At 42.3% G+C, this 23,867-nt stretch overlaps 1 protein-coding gene across 1 annotated transcript in view; it reads left to right on the forward strand.

The window, feature by feature from the left end:
• The window catches only part of tdrd9 (tudor domain containing 9), a gene marked incomplete at both ends in the record, with an annotated part of 174,432 nt that overhangs the window by 95,332 nt on the left and 55,233 nt on the right, over positions 1-23,867 (forward strand). Inside the window, 7 exons of the mRNA XM_084311176.1 lie at positions 3,174-3,290; positions 3,689-3,796; positions 4,206-4,306; positions 6,624-6,794; positions 7,638-7,749; positions 8,625-8,840; positions 8,967-9,056. Of these exons, the coding sequence (XP_084167302.1) occupies positions 3,174-3,290; positions 3,689-3,796; positions 4,206-4,306; positions 6,624-6,794; positions 7,638-7,749; positions 8,625-8,840; positions 8,967-9,056 (915 nt within the window). The remainder of the gene's footprint in view (positions 1-3,173; positions 3,291-3,688; positions 3,797-4,205; positions 4,307-6,623; positions 6,795-7,637; positions 7,750-8,624; positions 8,841-8,966; positions 9,057-23,867) is intronic.

The raw sequence follows: 23,867 nt of genomic DNA on the forward strand, positions 1-23,867 counted from the left end.
GGCGGCGCGCGAGGGGCCGGAGCCACCCCGCGCTGGGCCTCGGCCGATAGCAGCAAGCTAACGTTTCCTAGCCTAACCTAGGTAGGCCACCTAGTGATCACAGCAGGCTAGCGCCGCAGCTAACAGCTGACTGGCTAACAGTAGGCCACCACTAGCATGTAAGCTAAGCAGCGATAGCAGCAAGCTAACGTTTCCTAGCCTAACCCAGGTAGGCCACCTAGTGATCACAGCAGGCCAGCGCCGCAGCTAACAGCTGACTGGCTAACAGTAGGCCACCACTAGCACGTAAGCTAAGCAGCTATCACCTGAACTTGTACACAATGATATAACACTCACCCAGACAGGCCGCCGTTCTGAAACCCTCCTCACTTTTTAAGAGAAAAGAGAAACAAGATGTTAACACAGTTTTACAACAGTGATTTTACCAACACCCGACGGAGCCAGCACAATACCCAACTGGCCTGTGTAGCTGACTTTGAACACAGATCTTCCACTAATGAACATCTATGCCCATATCTCCTCGTGAGGGAATACTCTCATTTGGATATGAAAGATGGGGCCTAACACGGTGACAGAGAGACATCCACTCGTCCAGAAAACACAGGGATCACCAGTGTTAAAGGGGAACTATCTTATAAATGGCCTTTTTGAGTGTTTAGCATTGTTTCCTAGCTATGTGAACTTATATTAATATGATCTATGTCTCAAAATTCTCATATTGGTGCATTCTTCCAATTCTCCTCTCACAATATTCACCCTCACTGAACTGAGTCATCTGAAAATGTGCCTATCTGTGATGTCATAAAGACACCGCTGCATGTTAATGTTGAGATACAAGATGAGCTGCACACAGTGGCACCTGCACCTGCAGCCCAGGCTCAAAACGGCTCGAGATCTTGAGGTAGAAAAATGCTGTTTTTGAGGACTTGATTAGAAATACAAAACAATGAATAAAAAAATATATATATATTACAGAGGTGTTCCATAGACTCACAGGAATTGTGTAAAAGTGCCCAAATAGTGAAAGAAATAGTAAAATAGTTCCCCTTTAATGGTCGTGGCCCACTAGTTAAACTATAATGGGCTTCAGATCAAGGTCTTCCGCTGCTGCCTAAGAGGCTGAACAAAAGACCTTAATCTGGGGCCGGTGTTCGTAAACATTGTCAGTTAGCCCCCATAGCACTAACAGACAAGTGGAGCCGCAAGCAAAACAGTACTCACCAACCTGAAACCCACCGCTTCTCACAACAGCGGCGCGTCCTACAGTTCAGCTGTGTCCTGAAAGGTTTCACCCCAACCAACACAGCAAGGAACTGCAGTTGAGAGGCATGCAGCGGCGTGCTCCCAATACGAAAACCGGTGGAGGATTTTAGAATGATCACATCTTCCTGACACTCCAGTGACGAAGACAATATCGCCGTATTTTCTCGAAAATAGTGAGAGAAAATAAAGATATAATGTCAACGTATCTCCTTGTTCTTCCTTTCCTCGTAAACATTGCTCTTCCAGCCAATATTTTTCTCCACGTCAAGTGGGCATATGAGCAACACGTTGCTTGTGATGAAATTTGAGAAGGAGATGAGTGTGTGGCACCACCCCTGCTTATGTAGGTAAGCGGATGGGGGTGTGGCCAGATGAATGCTGGCATTTAAAGGTACATTTTGAAATTTATTCAGTGTATATATGCTGAAGCGAGATATATGCAATGAGACGCTGAGCGGGAGCTAGTGTGATACAGAACTCATCTGATACCACCTGGAGAGCTAGTTTCAGAGTGTGGTGCTGAGTACCAAGTATCTCATGATGCTGCAGTTAAGGTGTTGATACCATTCAGCCCCACATATCTGTGTGAAGCTGGCTTTTCATCCATGACGGCTCTGAAAACAAAATATAGGGCCAAGTTGAGCCTTGATGATGACATGCGTGTTGCCTTGTCAAAGATCTCCCCATGTATTGACCGTATTATTAGCCAGCAGCAGCGGACCTCGCATTGAGCTAGACATGTCCACTGAGTGAACGAGTGCTTATTTTCTGTATTTATTTATATTTTGAGAAATGGTAACTTGGTGATCCTTTTCTGTATTTAAAAAAATACATGATTTTCTGTTTTTGAGAAATTGTCAAACTTATCCAAATATGCTATTTTTATGGAGAACAGTGCAGCTGCAACAGATAGCACTTTAGTGATCCTTTTCTGTATAAAAAAAAATACATGATTTTCAGTTTTTTCTTAAATAAACATTATTTTGAAAGCAAGCACTTTTGTCATCAGATTCAGATTCAGACAACTTTATTGATCCCGTGTGGGGCAATTCATATTTGCAGATTCACCAACAAGCAACAAAGACAAACAAACAACAAAACATCTCAACGACAGCACGGCAAATAAAGAGTCATTGTATCATCATTGTAGCAAAAAAGACGGGACCGGAAAAGTTTTTATCGTATGTAGGGGTGCCCTGGAATATTTTATTGAACACAGGGGTGCCTTGGCAGCAGAAAGGTTGAGAACCCCTGCTCTACGTGAGTCTAAAGCAGGATATGCACCAGCATCTGAAATGCAATTTCCTGAGGGGGTGGGTATACTTAATGACTTGATAATTATGATACAGCTACCACTCAGGAAGGGCTATCATACCAAAATATCATCTACAGACATAGATCTTTTAAAAAATCATATTTAAGTTTCGTCACCTTGAGTGGTACCGATATCTGGCCTGGCCCATGGACTATTTCTGGTCTGCATCCTCTTAGCAGTTGTTTTGTATTGAGCCGTACTGTATTTGTACCCATTCTGCAATCTGTATAAAAGTTATATATAAAGTTTTCAATCAATCAACATAAATATAAAAGCCCCATACACACACACTGACACTGACAGTGACAGATGGTTGCCTTGCTAACAAGTGTCTTACATGTTGCGAGGTTACCTGACATTGAACTAGCTTTAGCATATAGGGACTTCCATTTTAGACTTGAGGCTTGTGTACACAGGGGAGTGCTGTTGGTCAGTGCAGAGACATGGGAAAAGTCAGCTTTTCCCCCATACTTTATTGACAGGAAAATTATTATTTATGAATTCCCTGAGGCCCTTTTTATTACTAGCCAGTTTCAGACTGAGTGAGAGGCGTAGCCTTCACGGGTGTGATGTCATTCTGCCTGACTCCCTCCAGGTGGCAGAGGTGTATGAGGACCTGAAGAAGCGCTTGTCTCAGTTCAACATGCATGTGGTAGAGAACCCTCCTCCTATGGACTATTCCAGCCTCCACAGACAGAAGTTCATCCTGCAGGTTAGTGTTACACTACCATGAACCGCCCACACCAAAACAAAGGCTCAAACAGCATGAGCCAATCAATACGAAGTTGTCATATTTCACTAATAAAATCAAGAAATGTCATGTCAAAATGGCTTATATTCTTAAATACAAAAGCTTGTGCAACTGTTCAAAAACCTTTGCAAAGTATGCAAACAATAACATTTGATCAGAAATGAATGGAAATATAAATCCATAACCAGCAGACTGGCCAATGTGAGTAGCCTACAAGCCTACCACCCAAACCTAATTGATCTAATCACAACTGTTGATCGGAGGATCAAGAAAAGAGGGCAGGGCTTGAGATAGGTAAATTATGAGCTGCATTTCTAACCCTCAAGCTTTGGATTTGATCTCTTTTGTCTCTTTGTTAGGTGGTCATTGCTGGTGCCTACTACCCCAACTACTTCAGCCAGGGCGAGATCGATGAAGAGCTCGCCTCTAAAGACTTGTGTGGCTTTGACCCCAAAACAACAGTCATGGTGTGACCCTGTCTGATACATTCCCTATCACTGTGCCCAAGATGGATACATTCCCCACCACTGCCCTGTCTGATACATTCCCTATCACTGTGCCAAGAGGGTTGGGATCAAGTTCACGTGCATTTCAATCTATTCACATTTTAAAACGGAAATTGCCAGTTACTTGCTGATGATTGAGCATCATTCTAATTTATCTGCGAATAGGTTGGATAATGCTCCCTTTTCACGTCAAAGGTTTTCCAATATTCCTGAAATAATTTAATGGAAAGTTAGTTGTTTCCAACGCTGGTGCCTGATGTTAATCTGTGTAGTCGTGCTGAATGCTCAATTTGAAGTTTACTGTGCAGTTTACATGACAAATGTATGTTTTTAATGCAATTGACAGACTGTGTCTTTGATTTGGCTTCAGGTGAGAAACCTCCCTCCCTACAGCTTCCTGTACTATAAGCAGCTGCAGTCGCTCTTCCGCCAGTGTGGCCAGGTCAAATCCATATCCTTGGATGGCACCAGGTAACTGGGTCCCATGCAGCCTTTCAAACAGCCTTCCACTTTAATAATACTGCTTAGCTGAAATTTCAACATTTAAAGAGCAACTAAACCCATGGTTATTGTGCTGCCCCTAGCTGTTGATATTAACACCCTGCTGCATACTCTATTTGCCATTTGAGTGAGGCAGAGTGTGCACAGGGTGTCCGCGGATCCTTAAAAAGTCTTAAAAAGTCTTAAATTGGTTTATCAATAATTAAGGCCTGTCTTAAATCCATTTTCAGAGGTCTTAAAAATGCCATAGAAAGGAAAGATAAAATGCCATGTCATGTTTTATTATGAAATCTGGGGAAGTACGGTTAACGGGAGATAAAGTCGGGAGTTTTTATTGACCGCGTTGTAGCATCACGCAGACCGGAATGGGGCGGAACCAACACAGGTCCTTATGTTGGCCAGGAACAATTTCAGTGGAGTCTAGCTAACGTTAGCAAGGCGAAGCGGAAACGATAACGTTACGTTTAGTTTAGCATTTGCACTCGTTAATATGGGAAAGTGCCAATTTAACGAGAACTGGCTCGACAATCCACTGTTTGCGCCATGGTTGGTCCCAGTCAAAGTCAAAGACCATTACGAGGCTCGCTGCAACAACAAAAAAAGAGCAGTCGAGTCGCACATGCTGAGCAGCGCTAAGCGTACCTCTGCAAAAACGGCGCCTGCAAACTACTATTTCGAATTTCTTTTCGGCCCCGCCATCTCAGGTAGGACTATAACATCTGCACCAACAGAAGTCTGGATAACATGCGGCTCCACGCCAACACTTGAAGCTGAGGTCTTAACTTGAAAATAATCTATTCACGGATGTAAACAAGGACACGTTTGTGTTTATGTTCGATGAGAGTCACCCACTATGTATTTTTTCCTCCCACCCACCCCTCCTAATGTACAGTATCCTCCCATCATATGTATGTTAGGATCTATGGGTAACATTACTGTATATTTGCATATCTTATATGTCACAAATGTAACAGTACTATATACCTGTATGTCCCTATGCCATAAATGTCATGTATGTTGAGTGTCATAAATGTCACTATGAATTGAAAATGGGGGACCCTGATGTAAACAAGACAAACGTCTTTCTCTGGTCTGCATCCCCTTAACAATTGTGTGTATTGAGCCGTACTGTATTGTACCCATTCTGCAATCTGTTAAACAAAGTTTTCATTCATTCAACCAAACCACAAAAACAAAACGACTGGATGAATAAATGAAAAACTTTATTAACAGATAACAGATCAATACACACAATTGTTAAGGGGATGCAGACCAGAGAGACTTTCGTCTTGTTTACATCAGGGTCCCCCATTTTCAATTCATAGTAACTGTACTGTTACATTTGTGACATATGCAAATATACAGTACTGTTACCCAGAGATCCTAACAGAAAATATATACATATGATGGGGAGGAGACTGTACATTAGGAGGGGGGGGGGGGGGGGGGGCGTTGGACATTTACGGTGCCCAGTTTCTAATTGCAGCCTCCCGTAGGTGCTCTTTAAGAGCGGTTTTGAATGTGGGCAGGGGTAAAGTGGGTTTTAGGAGTGAGGTTAAGCAGTAGTCTGACCAGTTTGTTTTGTGATGTTTGTAATCTTGTTTTTAGGGCCTTTGAGGTGCTTTGGTACCATGAGGTGCAAGCATAGTCGTAGTACCCTTGAATGAGTGCTCCTGTTAGAGTCTTCAGGGTATTCTTGTTTACCAGAGAGGAGATCCGGCACAAGAATCTAGTTTGTTGGTTGACTTTTTTGATACCCTGGGGAGGGTGGTAATAGTTATGTGTTCTGACAGGTATCAGTCCTATGGTGATAATCATGTGTTCTTACAGGTATCAGTCCTATGGTAGTATGTGTTCTGACGGAAATGTGGCTGTTGCACTTGCTGCTTGGCCCCTGGTATATTTTGTATAGCTATATTTGCTATTTATGTTTGGTCACCCCTTTGTTGAAATTCATCCAATCCAGTTACTCCTTTAAGTTCAAGATTTTTAAGTTTCCAAGTTATTTTTTAATAAACATCTTTGGACCAACGTGTCCCTAAACTTAAACTAATTGGTGTCGTTGCATGATTTTTGCCATTTTGTTATTGTGAAATTGGTATTAAATTTAATTCTGAGTGGCATTAAAAAGTCTTAAAAAGCCTTAAATCTGACTGGGCTAAACCTGCAGATACCCTGTGTGCAGCTGGGTGAAAATATCAACCACTAGGGCAGCAAGTAAAGTAGCTAGCTCCATTTATGCTACTGTCATGGTTCGACGGTCATGCAAGTGTATGTGTGTCCTCAGAGGGTATGTGGAGTTCTACAGGACCTCCCGTGGCTCAGGGGTGCAGCCCGAGGTGTCACTGGCCCTCCTCCTGGCCTACCAGAAGCTGCCCATGGACTTGGTGGTCTTCGCCGAAGATGAAGTGATGGCCCGTGCTGGAGGTCGACTCATATCTCACATGAAATACAGACGGTACGGAAGTCACCACATCTAATGATGACACAGATCTCTGTTGAACCTTCCCACTCTTGCTCTGAGATAGACACTTTAGATGCAAAGCATCTCTTATGACCAGCAGAGCAATGTCAGCGACTCACTCTCACTCTCATATTCACTCACTCACGGTCAGCCGCTCTGCCCCTGATCGTGGCTCATGGGCATTGCACTTTGTGTACGACTAGCTTGAAACCTGTGGCATATGTGTCCTTGTTGGAAGACTAAAAGCGCCTGGGCCAAGTTAGAGGCGCTGTGGCCCTGTGTGTCTGTGATGGGGCTGGAGAAGAAATGTCCTATGAGTGACCGTCTAGATTGCTGGAGAGCGCCTCCCGCACCTACAGGCTACATTCTCCAATGCCCCTGCTCTGGGCCTAGATGTAACCTGACATGCTGGCACTTTGTATGACCCTCCACAGCAATCACCCTGAGTCAGACAGAGAGGAGGTTTTAGGTACAGGCTGTAGCTCCAGTCCACCCTTCCTCCTCCTCCTCTCTCTGTCTCCTTCTCTCAGACAGGCCTGTCATCACAGGGAGATGAGGTTACATTGTGGCACAGTCATTAATGTAACGTCACAGCTCACATTGCTGCTCTGACTGACTGCTCTCCCCCAAACAGGGGTAATTTGACTACTTTAATGTTTTTTTTTTATATATATGTTCTGCTATTCATTAGACTTTATAACCTGAAACATAGTTTCCTAACAAGACACATGGTGCATTAGAAGAAAGAGGCCATGAATAGAAGAATAGAATAGAATTGTTTATAGTTATTGAAATGTTCTCCAAGATAATCAAGCCTGTGTCTGGTTGCCATTTCAGGGTGAATGTGGACTTTCAGAACCGCACTGTGAACCCGGTGGGATTAATGAGCAGCGACGTTGACCCAGAGAAGCTCCCTTCCAGCCGCATGTTTGTAGTCAACGTCACAGAGGTCAGTCTTCTACCTCCAGCTTGATTAAAACGGATAGTTCGGACAGATTGGACCCCTAGCCCTATTCTTTACTCACCAATGATGATGTGGTCAAGTGCCTGTCTGTACAAGCTGACTGAAGCTCACTAAAATTTACTTTTTGTGCTCGGAAGTAAATTTCAGCTAGCCTCTGTAAGCTTGTACAGATGCGAGCTAGTATGAGGAACAGCATTGTGTTGAGAAAGGACTCTTACCAATCAACATCATCATTGGTAAATAAGAAATGGGGCTAAGGGTTCATAAATCAGTGCTATCCCTTTAAACTCTTGACTGATTTCTCAGAGGTGGTTTTCATGGAGGTCATCTATATGAAAGTGACAGTTCCATGTAGAATACAGAAACACTTTGTAGTAGGTGTTTTAACCCTTTCATGTGCATGTTCTCAAATTCATTTAGAATTCTAAAAATTATTATACACAGATACGGATATACATTGGAGAAGCATATTTGGGTACCTAAACATGTGCTATATATTTGATATACTATGTATATACGTTTGAGACGACTGTCGGGCGACCAAGTCAGTGTTTGTTTGTATTATTTGTTTGTATTATTATTTACTTTTGAACTCTGTTTTATTTTTTCTTGTTTTTAATTTTTTTATTTTATTTTCTTCTGTTTAATGTTGTTATGTGTTCTATGTGGACACATAAACAAAAAAGTGAAAAAAAAAATTCTAAAAATGAAACGATCTGAAAATGTCATCACAATGAAGATGGAATCGTGAGAAAACATTCCCAGAAAACTTTTTATTACAGGTTACATTGTTGACTGTCGATAAGCTGAATTCATAAAGGATAATTCTTTGTTCTCCGTCATTCCGGTCTTGGCTGTAGGTGGTGGAGGTGGGTAACTTCTGGGGCTTCCAGGCGGATGAGGCCAGCATGGAGAAGCAGCGCTATCTGACAGCGGAGATTAACACGCGTGAGCTTTGTCCCATGTCTGTGTCCCTCTACCCCAACCTGCTGTGTCTGGCTCCCTTCTCTGAGAGCAACGAGCAGGGCCTCTACTACCGCGCCAAGATCCTGCATGTGCGCGGCAGCTCGGTCGAGGTACTGGAGCTCACACGTTGACACCCTCGCAATTATAATCAACCCAGAAGAATTTGGTAGCAGTTGTTGACTGAACCAATGCGTGACCTCTGACCTGTGTTGACGCTTGCTTGCATCATTCCGTAGGTGTTCTTTCTGGACTTTGGCAACACCACGCAGGTGTCGTGCAACACCCTGAGGGAGCTTCCCGCTGACCTGATGTCACACCCCTTCCAGGTAGCATCTCTTAACCTCTTAACAGGTGGGGTACCGTTTTCGGGCCGACGTGCCCATGGGCACAAAGTCACGGCAGTTTGCGAGCGTCTAGCGACTCGGGCTGCATTTTTCACCCGAACATATAAATGAACGTTCGAAAGATGTATTTGTTGCCGTTTCAACGCCACCTCACTCGACCAAATCTGTGCCTCAGTTCTCGAGTTACATGACGATATGTCAGGCGTTGCCCGTCAGATGACCACCTCGGACTCCCGACGCACCAGAACTGCCAATTATCCACGGATGGCAAAAATTATTGGTCAGCGTTGTAGCCAATGAGTGTACCTTTCCAACGATACCCCACGTGGGGGGGGGGGGGGGGGTGCGAATAAGGGATCTAGGTGAAAGTTGACGAGCGGAACCAGAAGTGAATCACACTTCAGAATAAACGGCTGTGGATGAGGATGGTTTTATTTTTTTCGCACGGTTTACCCGGATCGCTCTTAAAGACTCATTTCTGAATGGATTTCTATAAGATTTGGACCTGTACTACATAAGACTTCAGGCTATGGACCCGCTGTGTTTTCAAGTAAATAAAGAAATTGCTTTTCTGGGTGCCTGTTAACACATTCGGGGCCATCGATTTCAGCATCTAGCTATAGCACAGCCAGGTTTTCATTACATAGTTTCACTGTGCGTCACGTTGTTTGTAGAGCTAAATCTATATTTTGTATATATTTTTTTTTATCTACTTTTTCTCCCATTTTCTATTTTTCTCCCATCCCAATTTCGTATCGTCCAATTCTACCCTCCCCTATCTCGAACGCTGTTAGGCCATGCCTCCCACAAGCCGGCTGCAATGTGGACTAAGCCTTACATCACGTGTCCCCTCCGGTACTCGAGGAAGCAGCAGTCGCATCTTTTCACCTGCACAGTGCGATCTTTCAGCGTCTGGGGTCTGCGTTTGGAGGGCACGCCGCCCTCGTCGCTTCCTGATTCTGCTGCGCACCAACCGACCTGTAGGAGTCGCTGTCCACAACGTCCGATCCCCACCCATCAGCTTCCCACCCCCTAATACTGCCAATTGTATTAGTATGAACGACCAGCCAAGCTGATAGCAATGCGGAGAGCTGGGCTCGAACCCATCGTCTCCTGCATTGGTGGTGAGTGCCTTGCCCACTGCACCACCTAGCCGCCATCTATATTTTATATTATATTATAGCTATGGATACAATACCATGGTCATTTGACAGTAACTATCTTCCGTTCAAGATGCAAAAAAAGAATACATTTTCTCATGAATACGTTCACGCTCCGTGGTGAATGAGTATAATTTCGGAATGATCCGGGCTAATTCCTGGGAGGCTGGCTATAGGGCATCCCTGTACACGCTACTATTTTCAAATCAAATGCATATGATAGGTATTATGTTTCACCATGAATGCATGAAAGGGGGGGGGGGTCGTTTCTGATTAATTGATTGCAAATTATGGCATTCGTTATTACCACAACACACGCCGATCAGGGGGATGGGTATGAAAACCATGCACGATCAAGCTGAAATTCACGTCAGATTGTCCTTACCTGTGGTCGTTGGTGTTCCAAAAATAATATTCCAATTATTTGATCGCCATCTGGTCCACGACATAAGCCGATCGAGTGAAGCCCTAGGTTTCCCATTACTAGAAAAGTCCGTCCGGAGACCTTTGAGTGTAGCACCCAGTCTGGAACAGGGTTTACTGAACTCTTGATACTGCCTACTAGCCGGATCTGGCCGGTACTGCACCTTCGGAGTCCCAGTATGCCTTTTAACGGCAACATACAGGTCCCCGACATTGAATAGGATATTAAAATCGAAAAAAAGGGAAAACAATCAAATAACGTATATATATGCATTTTTGGCCGTTAACCGTTGACGCCCAATAACGTGTATATATACGTGAATGGCCCCGAAAGTGTTTTAAGAGGTTAAGGCAACAGTCTGGAAAGTATGGACACTAGTTGTGCTTAATTTTCCAGGTTGAAAGGTTTTGGAATTGCACTGGATAGTCTGATAAATTATGGAAAAAAGTCCCGATGCACTCGAGACATTTTAGGTAGTCGTAGACCAACCGTCATCATTCACATGTTCAAGTTTGTTTTTATTTGTCAGAACAAAATACAGGATACTTTATAATGAAATGCTTGTTTCTCATGAGCCCCTGAGTGTGCTACATACAGTAAAGAGAAAGTAAGTAAAACATTAAGAAGTAAAAAGTAGGTAAAGTCAATATACATATATACAATACAGAGTAAAATGAGTACCAGTGAGGTAGAATGCAGAGGTACAAAACTTGGGGTAGGGTGCAAATGAGGTTTTTAGTTGTTTTATAGAATTATCTTATCAGAATTAGGTTAAAGTTCAACCCGAAATGTGGTATTTATATACCATATTACCTGTTTAAAACTATATCAAATAGAGTTTTGTACTATTTGTAACCATATCTATTTGGTCAAATATGTTTATAGACCTAATCAGATTGTCCTTAGAGCTGACAAACTGCTGAGGGGGCGGAGATCATGATATTCACCAGTGCAGACCGGACAATCTACGCAATCTGACATCAAAGTACGTTGTGTGCTTTCACACAAAAACACGCAAAAGGCTGCTGACCTGACCCTTTGTGAGTTTGACTAATTGTGTAGTTACATAGTAAAGTCTACACCAACGAGTGTCTAGCCTCACGAAAAGCTAAAGAAGAAGAGGAGTTTGACCAATCAGGGATTAAAGTTCTTCTTTGTTGCATTTCTTTTAATTCTTTTTTTAAAGGGAGGCTGGTGTTGAGAGAGAGGGGTTGTGTTTCGTGCTGATTATTATGTCTGTGGTAGGCGGAGCGATAGCGTATGTGTGTGAATCCCCGCAATATCTCGCAAACTATACGGCCAATCAGCCTGTGCTTTGGTGCAGAAGGTTACAGAGGCACAAGGATGAGCGTATGGGAATATGCGCACAACAAGGTTTCCTCAAGGTTGGCAGGTCTGTGAGTGACACTTTGACAGGTGACCATAGGCAGGGCTGTGATGCCGTTCTCAAATAACTAAGCAAAGATGACAGAAGAGATCAAAAGTAGCGCCAACGGGATGAACATGTCACTGTTCAGGTCTCCTGATTGGTCAGGACCTTTACACTGGCACTATCGTTAACACTGAGATATCCGCTGGATGTACAAGTCAGAAAAACGTTGATTTAGTGTCAATGCTCAGAACACCTTCAACTTGTAAGGAAAGGTCTGCTATTTACCTATATTTCAATGGTAAATAAAATAATAGCTGCATACGACCAAAACCTCTACATCTCTCATTGGAGTGAATGGAGCCTGTGCTGCTCTAGTCTCCCAAGGTTGGGGGCAGTAAGCCTGCCAATGCCGCACCTTGTGTAGCTCATAAGCCTTCTACACAATAGAAACATTTAAAGATTTAGGTCCCTAATGAAGGCAGTCACAGTCAATCTCGACTGTGCAACAAGTTGTTAACCTGTTCCACCCGTGGTGAAAATCCGCCTAAAATATATACCTAGGTAAATGGAATATTGCTCCACTTCTACAAGGTTCATTTGCATATTCTTGGTATCTAGGTACATCTATGGACCTCAGGGAATGTATTCACAGTGTCAGAAATATTGTGTCTATTACTAGGCTTGCTTAAATTGTGATTAAACAAAGGAGAATATGAATTATGATTTTTCTTTGACCGTGAATAACCATGCTAATAATGACCAAACGGGCGCTCCAGTAGCACACCATGTACCGCGTCGCGGATCGGCCGACCCGAGTTCGATTCCCGGACCCGCCATTATTTGCCGAATGTCTTCCCCTGCTCTCTCTCCCGCTTCACCCTCACTGTATCTGTCGGTCATGTCTGACCAGGAAAAGCGATAAAAGCTAAATCTTAAAAAAAATTAAATAATAATAGATAATGACCAAACATAAAAAATCTCGTTCAGTACCTTCTTGAGATCATGTGTACAAAAAAATCGAAGGAAATTAATAAAGGGAAGATGATTAAACAGAAGGTTCTGTAGATCAGTACTGAATTCTCCCATCCGGACCAATGCAATTTGAAATATTATTATAGAATAGGAGGCTTATAAATTACCTTATTATAGCCAATTCGCACATTTATATTTATATATATACATATATTATCTTTCAAATGCCAGAGTTCAATTTGGATTTAGTATCACCAGGCGTGCATAAGAACAGATAATGATATCTACTGTAATTTACTGTACTTTTTTATTTTCACCACAGTGCAACCATTTTGAAACAAATTTCAGATCGAATTGTTGCTACATGCTAACAATAGGGAGGAGAAACTAACTGTGATTTAATATTTGTCAAAAACGTTACCTTTTGTGGCTTATTATCCAGAATAATAACAGTTATTGATATAATTCATTCAGAACGCTGAACTTTGATTGAACCCCCATAGAGGTTCAAGTTTCAAGTTCCTTTAATAGTTGTCATACAGAAGTACAGAATACTTTCATACAAAATGCTTCTTACTGTTACGCTCCAGAGACTGTGCTAGACAAGATAGTATCAAATAACATAGTATAGCATGTAATTTAGAAGAAGAAAATGAGGTCACAGTGTTCGGTATAGACATATGTACAATGTTCTGAGTTACCATATAATATACAATACTATGCAGTGTACTAATGTACAGTACTATATAGTGCAAAGCAGAAATGGGATGAGGTACAATTTAGGTACAATTTACAGTAAGGTGTACGAGTTGTAGTGCAATCCTTCATCAATAAATATAAAGTGTGGGGAGTGGGTGCTACAGTGTGTTTGTTTAAAGTGGGTGTGTGCTATAAAGTGTGTGGAGTGGGTGCTACAGTGTGTTTGTTTAAAGTGAGTGTGTGCGTGTGGATGTGTGTGCTATGTGCATTTGGTGGTTGTTGTTGTGTAGTGTTCATTGTTCGTTTAGCAGCCTGATGGCCTGGGGATAGAAGCTTCTTCTGAGTCTTTCTGTGCTCGCCTTGAGACTCCGGTATCGCTTGCCTGACCGCAGCAGTTCAAAGAGGCAGAATCTGCCAGGAAGTGTAGTTCGGAAGAATTCCAACGCTGATCGACACCTATGCACCCCTCTACGAAATGGCCACAAAAAGACTACAATTCCCATGGTTCAAAATTTCCAAAATGGTCACCGTCTCGCAATAGACTTCAGCAAATCGGAAAGTTAAAACTATCTAATGGCATTTTTTTTTTTTTTTTTTATTGCAGGAAAAATATTTTGTACATTTACAATTGTCAACATCGTACATTTTCCATCTTTTTTCTTTTTTTCCCCTTTCATTTCCCCTTCCCCTCCCTCATACCCACCCCATCCCCCCCACACCGAGGTTGTCGAAAACACATCCGCTGGGGGAATTAGAAAATAGGAATAAAATAATTAGGGATGCACCGAAAATTCGGCTACCGAAAATTATCGGCCGAAAATGGTTAAAACAGCTCTTTCGGCTTTTGGCCGAAAGGGTTTTAGCACCGAAAATATATGACCGAAAGTCAAATAACGTGTTGTTGTGATGACGTCATCAAAACGCGACTACTACAGACATACCGGTAGCATGCGCAACATGTAACGTGAGCAGCTTGGCAGCTCTTCCTGCATTCTACAGCCTGTGATAACTAACTCCTCTTGGGAGTAGGGATGCCCCCCGAAACCCGGTTCTAAACTAAATTTTAAAAAAAACGGAGTATTACTATTGATCAGCTCCGACGTTAACGGTACTGCTATCAGTAGTCTAGGAGCGGATTAGCTACGGAGCTAACAGTGTACCATCCATCTGCGACGCAACGGTGGCAGCAACAGTGGACACTGAGTAATGTTAACGTTATGACGAGTTCATACTACACTACACGTATGAACTCGACATAACGTTAACGTTACTCCGTTTAAATGAAGTGTTTAATTAGCAGCAATCTGTTGTTGAAAATGTATCGTTAAACCGCAAATGGAAATGCGAGGACAGGAAGTCGTCATCAATCGTTGTAGTCTCTCGTAAGCTACGTCATCCCCCGCTAAGAGTCATGGGAGATGTAGTAAATGCAACAGTCCTGTGTGTGTGTCTTTATGCAATCGTTATGCAGTTTTAAAGCACCTTGGCTTTGTTCTGAATGCACTTTGTTGTAATTATCCTACAGAGAAAAGAAAATGCACTTGACTTTAATGCACATTTTGTTGTATGCAAAGAGAAAATGTTTAAATTGTACAATCTTTCAGCAGTCAGTCTGGAATTAATGTATGCATTCAAAAGTGCTGAATAAATGTTTTATGGGCCCATAATAGTGATTTCTTAATATTATTTAAGTTAAGTTTAGCCATAATCATGTCTTTTGCCATAATCAGGTAGCAAAAAAAGAAAAAAAAAAAAAAACATATATATATTTATATTAATCATTTTCGGCCTTTCGGCATTCGGCCAACTGTTTCCTATTTTCGGTATCGGTTTCGGCCAAGAATTTCCCATTCGGTGCATCCCTAAAAATAATAATAAAAGATAAGGAAGTGCAGTTAGAGGTGTAAAGCTCTATCCTTTCTAAGTCTCTTCATTGATAGTCAGGGTATCGATGTGTTGCAGAAATGGTTGCCAGGTCACATGGAATGTTTCAAGGGAGCCCTTTAGGGAGAATCTGATTCGCTCAAGCTTAATGCAATGTAGTATCTCATGTATCCATCTGTTGTGAGTGGGTGGGGAGGGTGTATCCATTTAAAGAGAATAAGTCTCCTAGCGAGGAGGGTAGTGTACGCCACAACTCGTTTTGCAGCCCTAGATGCGATCGAAGGGGTATTCGGGATACCGAAAAAGGCAGTGAGTGGATCAGGGTCTAACGTCACACCCAGGACCCTACTCAGTGTATCAAATATTGCAGTCCAAAACTCTGAGTTTGGGGCACGTCCAAAACATGTGCATATAATCGTCTGGAGATTGTTTACATCTATTACACGCATCCGTTCTATCCGGGTATATCTTTGCTAACCTCGCATTGGTGTAGTGAACCCTATGCAGGATCCTACACTGCAGCAAACTGTGTCTTGCACATATAGAGGAAGTGTGTACAAGGTCTAATATATGATCCCATTGTTCATCTGTAATGATAATTCCCAGATCTTCGTCCCATTTGGCTTTTAGGGAGTCTAAGCAAGTTGGGTTCATCCAAAATATTTTATCATATATAATCGAGACGAGCCCTTTCCGCCCGGTACCGAGCGATAGGAGAGGGTCAGTCCTAGAGTCTGGAGGACGGCCAGGGAATTGTGGGAATTGGTTCTGAACAAAATGTCTGATCTGAAAAAAAACGGAAAAGGTGGGAATTTGGGAGACCAAATTTTTTTGATAATTCTGCAAACGACGAGAACACACCTCCGGAGTAGAGGTCATTAATGGTTGGCAAACCTTTGTTCGCCCAGCTTCTGAATACAGGAACAGGACGGTAAGAATTAGGGATGCACCGAAATTTCGGCACCGAAAGTTTTCGGCCGAAAATGGCAAAAAATTGCCTTTCGGCTTTCGGCCGAAAGAGTATTTTCACCGAAAATATGTCACCGAAACAGAAACAACCTAACAACCTTGCATGTTGTTGTGATGATGTCGGGAGTCGCGCTGTTTCTATGTAAACTCTGTGCGCAACGCGTCCAATAAATGCGTCTTTAACATGCTCTTATATCCTTATTTACTATAATGCCCGTCGCGGTTAATCACTGAGTGATCTAATATGCATATTATTCAGAGCGAGAGGGGGGGGGGGATTGTGTTTCTCACATTGACGCTGTCTGTCTGTCGCGCGTCTACTGTGCCGAGTCAAGCGAGCACATTCAGCTGGGGACTAGAAAGGTGCGCTCAGTAGAGCACAGATGTCCGCTGCGCAGCCAGAGAAGAGATGGAATTAATGTACTGTATGCATTCAGAAGTGCTGAATAAATGTTTTATGGACCCATAATGGTGATTATTTATTATTTAAGTTAAGTTTTGCCATAATCATATATTTTTCCATAATCATAATGTTCCACAACATTGGTAAAAAAAAAACTATTCTATGAATCATTTTCGGCCAACTGTTTTCTATTTTCGGTATCTGTTTCGGCCAAGAATTTCCCATTCGGTGCATCCCTAGTAAGAATAGGTGATTGCGAGAGATTGGAGCTAGCCCCGACGGAGCGTGTAGGCCAAATTGTTTCCTAAACTGATTCCAGATTTTCAAAGTATCAGTTACAATTTGGTTCCGAGCCACCTGTTTAATAGGGATCGAAATGGGTAGTTGGGATGTTGCCACAGACCAGAGTGAGTACTTTGAAGAGGAGACTTCCATCCGAGCCCATTGGGGTTGGTCCTCTTCCTCCCTCCTGGTCCTCCAGTAAAGGAGTTTGTTTATATTACATGCCCAGTAGTAATAGCGAAGATTGGGCAAAGCCAAACCCCCTTCCGATTTGGGAAGTTGCATGATCGTCCTCTTAATACGTGCTTTTTTGTTACCCCACAGGAATGAACCTATAAGTTGATCAATCGAAGTGAAAAAGGCTTTATTAATAAATATTGGTATATGCTGAAAAGCGTATAAAAATCGGGGTAAGACCACCATCTTTATCAGGTTAACCCTTCCCAGAAGCGAGAGGGGGAGAGAGGACCATCTCGTCGGATCTAACTTAAAGCGAACCAGCAGAGGACGGAAATGTTTTACGAAGAGCTCTGTCTGTGATTTGGCCATAAAAATCCCTAGATATGTGAATCCTTCCGTGGCCCTTCTAAAGGGGAAAAGCGATTGAGGAAGCCGTTCCGCAGATGCATTAACAGGCAAATATTCACTTTTCTGGAGATTAAGTTTGTACCCAGAGAGCTGCCTATGTTGTTCTAGAATATCCAGGATAACAGGGATGGACGATGACGGATTGGAGACATAAAGTAGGAGATCGTCGGCATACAATGAGAGTTTATGAACCAGGCCGAACCTCTCAATCCCCTCAAATCTGTCCTCACTGCGAAGCCATATGGCTAAAGGTTCTGCGGCAAGCGCATAGAGCAAGGGAGAAAGCGGGCATCCTTGACGAGTGCCGCGATAAAGCGCAAACTGGCCCGACTTGGTACCATTCACATTAACCAGTCTGTAGGACTAATGTTGCAGGACGAGAGCCTGTTCAAAAAAGTAGTAGTATCCTTCAAGTAACCACGCTGAGAAGAGGCCAAATCCTTAATATGCACATCAATGAACTGAGAGATTTTTTCTGTGGCTGAGCCAATACCGGAAACAATAGGTCTACCAGGAGGGTTAATCATATCCTTATGGATTTTAGGTAAAGTGTAAATAATAGGAGTAACCGGGTACTCTACGAACATAAACTTAAATTCATTTTCTGTAATTGCCTCAGACAATCTCAGGCTTTTAAGGACCGTTTTGATTTCCGTAGAAAATCTGAACACAGGGTCTGAATTTAGAAGGGTATATACCTCAATCTCTACCTCAAGGCCACCGGGGACGAGTATAGGAGTTTTATCCATGAAATAAAACCCGGTCCCAAACCGAATTTCTCAAGTGTATGGAACAGGTACCTCCATTCCACTCTGTCAAACGCTTTCTCAGCATCCAGGGAGAGTACCATTTCTGGTGCGCCAGTCGTGGTTGTGAAAAGGATATTTAACAGCCTTCTGGTGTTAAAGAAGGATTGCCTATCCATGATGAAACCCGTCTGATCCGGGTCTATCAGGAACGGGACCACCTTCTGAAGACGGCACGAAAGGACCTTAGCCAATATTTTACAATCCACATTAAGGAGGGAGATTGGTCTGTAACTGCTACAAAGGAGAGGGTCTTTACCTTTTTTGAGCAGCAGGGACAGTGACGCCTCTGATAGCGTGGGCGGCATTTGGCCCTTTAGAAGGGAGTCGTTATATACTCTCAGTATCAAAGGAGCAACCAACACTGAGTAGGTTTTATAAAATTCTGTAGTATAGCCATCTGGCCCGGGTGATTTACCTTATCCCCCTGTTCGAAAAAACGTTGCTTGGTGTGCAGGAGTAGTCTCTCGATCTTACTAGTTGAAAGCAAATCATATTGTGATTGAAGCTGGAGTCGTTTTTTATATAGAGCAGGGGTGGGTTTAGACTAATACTGGATGTCTAATCGTTTAATCTCATCTGATATACCCGTTAATTTGTTCCTGCTTCCCAAAATGAGAGGTAAAGGAGATGGCCTGTCCACGGAGATATGCCTTAAAGGCCTCCCAGAGCATGTCACTGCTAACTTCAGGTGTGTCGTTTATCTCAAAGAAGATTTTTATTTGTGCATGAATAAAATCCTTAAATTCAGGTTCAGATAATAAGTGGGAATTGAATCTCCAAAATTTAGAGTGTTCTACCCTGGGGGAAGTTAATTTCAACGGATGTCGGGGCATGATTGGAAATGACTATACTATGGTACTTAGTAGAGACTACATTATGTATTAGTTTTTCATCTAGTAAAAAGAAGTCTATCCTCGAATACGTGTGGTGGACATGGGAGAAGAAGGAGAAAAGTTTATCGGTAGGAAATTTTGCTCTCCAAGGGTCTATAAGGCCAAGCTGTTCCATATGAAATTTTAGGATGTTCGCCGCTTTGGAGATGGTAGTACGTCTATCCGAAGACCTGTCCAGTTCTATGTTTTGGACCTGATTAAAGTCTCCTCCCATAATTATGTGATGATCATTAAGGTTAGGTATCGAGGAAAATAAATTGGATACAAATTTATCATTGTCCCAATTTGGTGCATATATTGAGGCCAAAACCACCGGAATGTTCCGCAGCCTGCCCGACACTATAACATATCGTCCGTCAAGGTCAGTTAAAATGGTGGAAGGCTCGAAGGGTACATCCCTATGTATAATAATTGCAGCTCCCCTGGCTTTTGCTGAGAATTTAGAATGAAAAATGTGTCCCATCCATGCTCTCTTAATATGGGGGATATCTGAGGTGCAGATGTGTGTCTCTTGTAAAAAACAAAGGTCACCCTTGAGATGCCGTAGATGGTTAAGTACCTTGTTAGCCTTGATAGAGTTATTCATCCCTTTGACATTCCATGAGACGAAACGGATGTTCCTGCCCGTCACTGCCATGTTCTGTTAAGTGTATACATACCTGAGTTGAAAAGATAAAACATTGGAAGAGAGGAGAAAGGTAGAGGGGGATAGAGAAAGGGGGGGGGGGTTGACGCACACACATGCGCCCACACAACCATACACAAACATACTCACCCGGGGGTACATCCCTTGGTCCCTAAGGGAACAGTAACAGCCTCTGTACCTCTCCGGATACGTTCCTTCCGGTGGAGACTTCATCCTCACTCCCGTTCATTTCGGACAGCCTCCAATATGGTTATGGATAAACCTTTAAATTTGTGTTAAAAGAACATTCGAACAGCCATAAAAAATAAAAACAAAAACAAAAAAAAGGGATGATTAAATTCAAAAATTTAAAATTAAAGATATTTGCAACACAACTCGGGGCTCATCCATTAGAGCATGGACGTAAAAGCACTACCAATGACTCCCAATAAGGAGTGTGACCCATAAAAAGTTGAGAGTGAACGAGTAAGCCGAGGCGCTCCAGTGTGTGTAGGTCAACCTATAATTCAGTGGACCTGGGCAAAGCCCGCCTCCAGCCTACAACAGCTCGAGGAGAATGTCTTTAGCCCCTGCTACCAAGCCCACTAGGGATATAAAATTGCAAAACCATAACAGAGTTGAAAAAGAGGCGCCACTTTCTTCTTTTATTTTTCCCCCCTTTCTCCTTCTGTCTATATAAAAAAATATATACATATATTTAAAGAGTAACATAATAATAAACAGGAGGTATATGCAGTTACAGGGGTTACACGATTCAGGGACCTCAAAATGTACCTAAAATATGTATAGAGAGGTAATGTGGTTAGTTACATTCGGCAGTGTTAGAGACCTGTACCTTCAGACAGTAAAAAGAAGCGTGTGCAAATTGAGTTGGTTCAGTCAGTACCTTGAGTGCTTCCTGAAACGTGCATACAAAACCCCCACTACCCAATAGATACTATCCGGTTTGTTTGTATTGAGACCCTCAGATATTAAGAGGAGCATGTGCACCCTGAATATGCTCACCCTGCCTAGAGAGTCATATGTATATAAATCCATACAAAAAGAAAGGACAAATTAAGTCAGGGGAAAAAAATGAAAATTATATATATATATATATATATATATATAAAATTTAAAAAGGGCAACAACAAAAAATACGAAATAGGGAGCAGAAGAAAACGGCATGCAATCATTCACAAGGTCATGGCTATAGCAACCTGGTTGGCATAGGGTTCTTTTTGAAGGAATCACTCCGATTGAAATAACAATATTACCCTTCTGAGGCATAGGTGGCCAATCTATAGTGACTGGGCACCATAATCCAACCAAGGTCTACAAGTTCAGCCACACATTCAATACGTCGTAATCATGTCTATTGCTGTTGGTGTTGGTTTCAGCTGGCCCAGAGGTGTCCGTTAGACCTAGGTAAATGGTCTAGTAAATTCAGGCCCAGTCTCTGTACATTCCAATCCGCGCATTGAGTACTCCTGAAGCATACAAATAGAACCTTCATTATCCTGTCAAACCGGTCCAGTCTATTTATCTAGCAGCCTCTAAACAGAGGGAACGTCTACAGCAGGGGTGTCAAACTCATTTTCACAGAGGGCCACATCAGCATTATGGTTGCCCTCAAAGGGCCAAAGACCGTATAAATGTTAATGTAATGTAAAATAAATGTAGCTACTCATTTACATATTGTTAAACATGTTTTTTCTGTATTTATTACTTATTCAAGTTATACATATTGCATATGCATTTGCATAGATGTAAAAATATATGTTAGCTTATGTTATTTTAACAAATAATTTTAGTTTATCAGAACCCCATATTACTCCATCAATCAATGATCAAACCATTCAAGTAAATAACAAATAAGAATATCATCAAATACAAGCTATGACATTAAGTTTGTTCAAAACCTTTTCGTCACAGTCAAGAGGGGCAGAACTAACAACTGTGAGCTGCAAAGAACACGTGGGACAGATGTAGCAGATGTTACAAAAACAAATGGCTGCACACAACCTTGCAGAGGCCATACATCCAACTAATGGAAGATAGTTTAATTAACTTTAATTAACAGATTGCAGAATGGGTACAGTACAGCTTAATACATACAATTGTTAAGGGGATGCAGACCAGAGAAAGACCTTCGACTTGTTTACATCAGGGTCTCCCATTTTCAATTCGTAATGAAATTGCTATGATGTGTCTGCATGAACTGTAACTGTACTCAAAAATAACAAAATAAGGGTTGTCTCAGTTCACAACTATATTGGTCAAGTTTTGGGTGGGACTTGTTTGCGTCCCTACAGCTTCTTATTCAATTGAGCGAGATGCTCGGTTATGTCACACAGCCAGTTTGCATCTGACAGTTCAGACAATATTTTCAACCCTTTGTTACCTATTCCGCCTGAATCTTTTTTGTATTTTGGGCTGTAAAATTGTCAAAGAATGTCTGAGGAGTAAGTGCTTTTGGCTTTTTTCCTTTGTTACTTCATCAATACCTCAGATGTTCAACATACATGTATGTGTAAGAATATGTAATAACCAAGGCTGTCAAAGTTAAAGCTTTATTAACGCATTAACCCACAATTCTTTTAACGCGCTATTTTTTTTTAATCAATTTTTTTATTATTAATTACATGAAACAACACATTAACCACAATCACAATACACAGAACTTCACAGGAAAATAACAAAAACAATAATAATACAGAAATAACAATTTATAAATTATAAAGACAAAAAGAAAAGAAAATATAGTTCAACCTTTTTAAATTTCAAGGTTTCAAGGGGGGCTATCTAATAAATGACCAAATGGTGAAGAAATAGCTAAATAGCTGCCCCCCAATAAATCCCCAGTTAAATTCAAGACATAACGAAACCGAACAAGCACCACAACCCCGCTCAGCCGCACACGGCGGTCCTGACCTTCTCAGCTGCTGCGAACCACAGGTCAATCCCAGCCTGCCCTACCCCAATCACCCGCGCCGTGGATATCTCAAGATAAATCACATCCAACAGTGTTAGGGACCAGTTAATCACTGTGAGCTTCTCAGGCTCCTTCCACCTCAATGCTATTAGCTTCTTCGCTGCTGTGACGCCCGCTAGGACAACCCTTTTCAGTTGTACGGACGCGGGTAGTGTTGTTATATCGTTCAGGAGTAGCCTAACAGCTGTGAATGGGATAGTTAAGCCACACAGATCTGAAAGTTTGTCCGTTATTGACCTCCAGAAGCGGGCCACTGGTGGGCAATCCCAATACATATGCATATAAGTGCCAGTGGCCTTTTGAGAGCACAAAGTGCACCGAGAGTAGCAAATAACTTCCTAGGTGTAAGATAGGTCCTATGAATATAATTAAAATTAATTTGCTGGTGATTGGGGTTGCGGGAAGACAATGCCACATTTGCCCAAACATCATCCCAGTCAAACTCAGGGTCCAACTCCGGGATATCCACACGCCAGATTGTATCCAATGATACATTTTTATACGTGGATTGAATTAAGAGCGTATAAAAGTCTGAGACAAACCCTCTGGAGGTCGACCTGTCCACTATGAGCCTGAGGAAGGGGTGTGGGTGCAAAGCTTGAGCCCACGGCACGCCATGCGCCCTCAGCGCTGACCTTAGTTGAAGGTAAAGAAAGAAGGACTCGCCGGGAAGATCATAAAATTCTCTTAAGTCCTGAAACGCACTGAGGCCGTTCTT

Source organism: Notolepis coatsorum, assembly GCF_963971535.1.
Source record: "Notolepis coatsorum genome assembly, chromosome: 3".
NCBI classification, from domain to species: Eukaryota; Metazoa; Chordata; class Actinopteri; order Aulopiformes; family Paralepididae; genus Notolepis; species Notolepis coatsorum.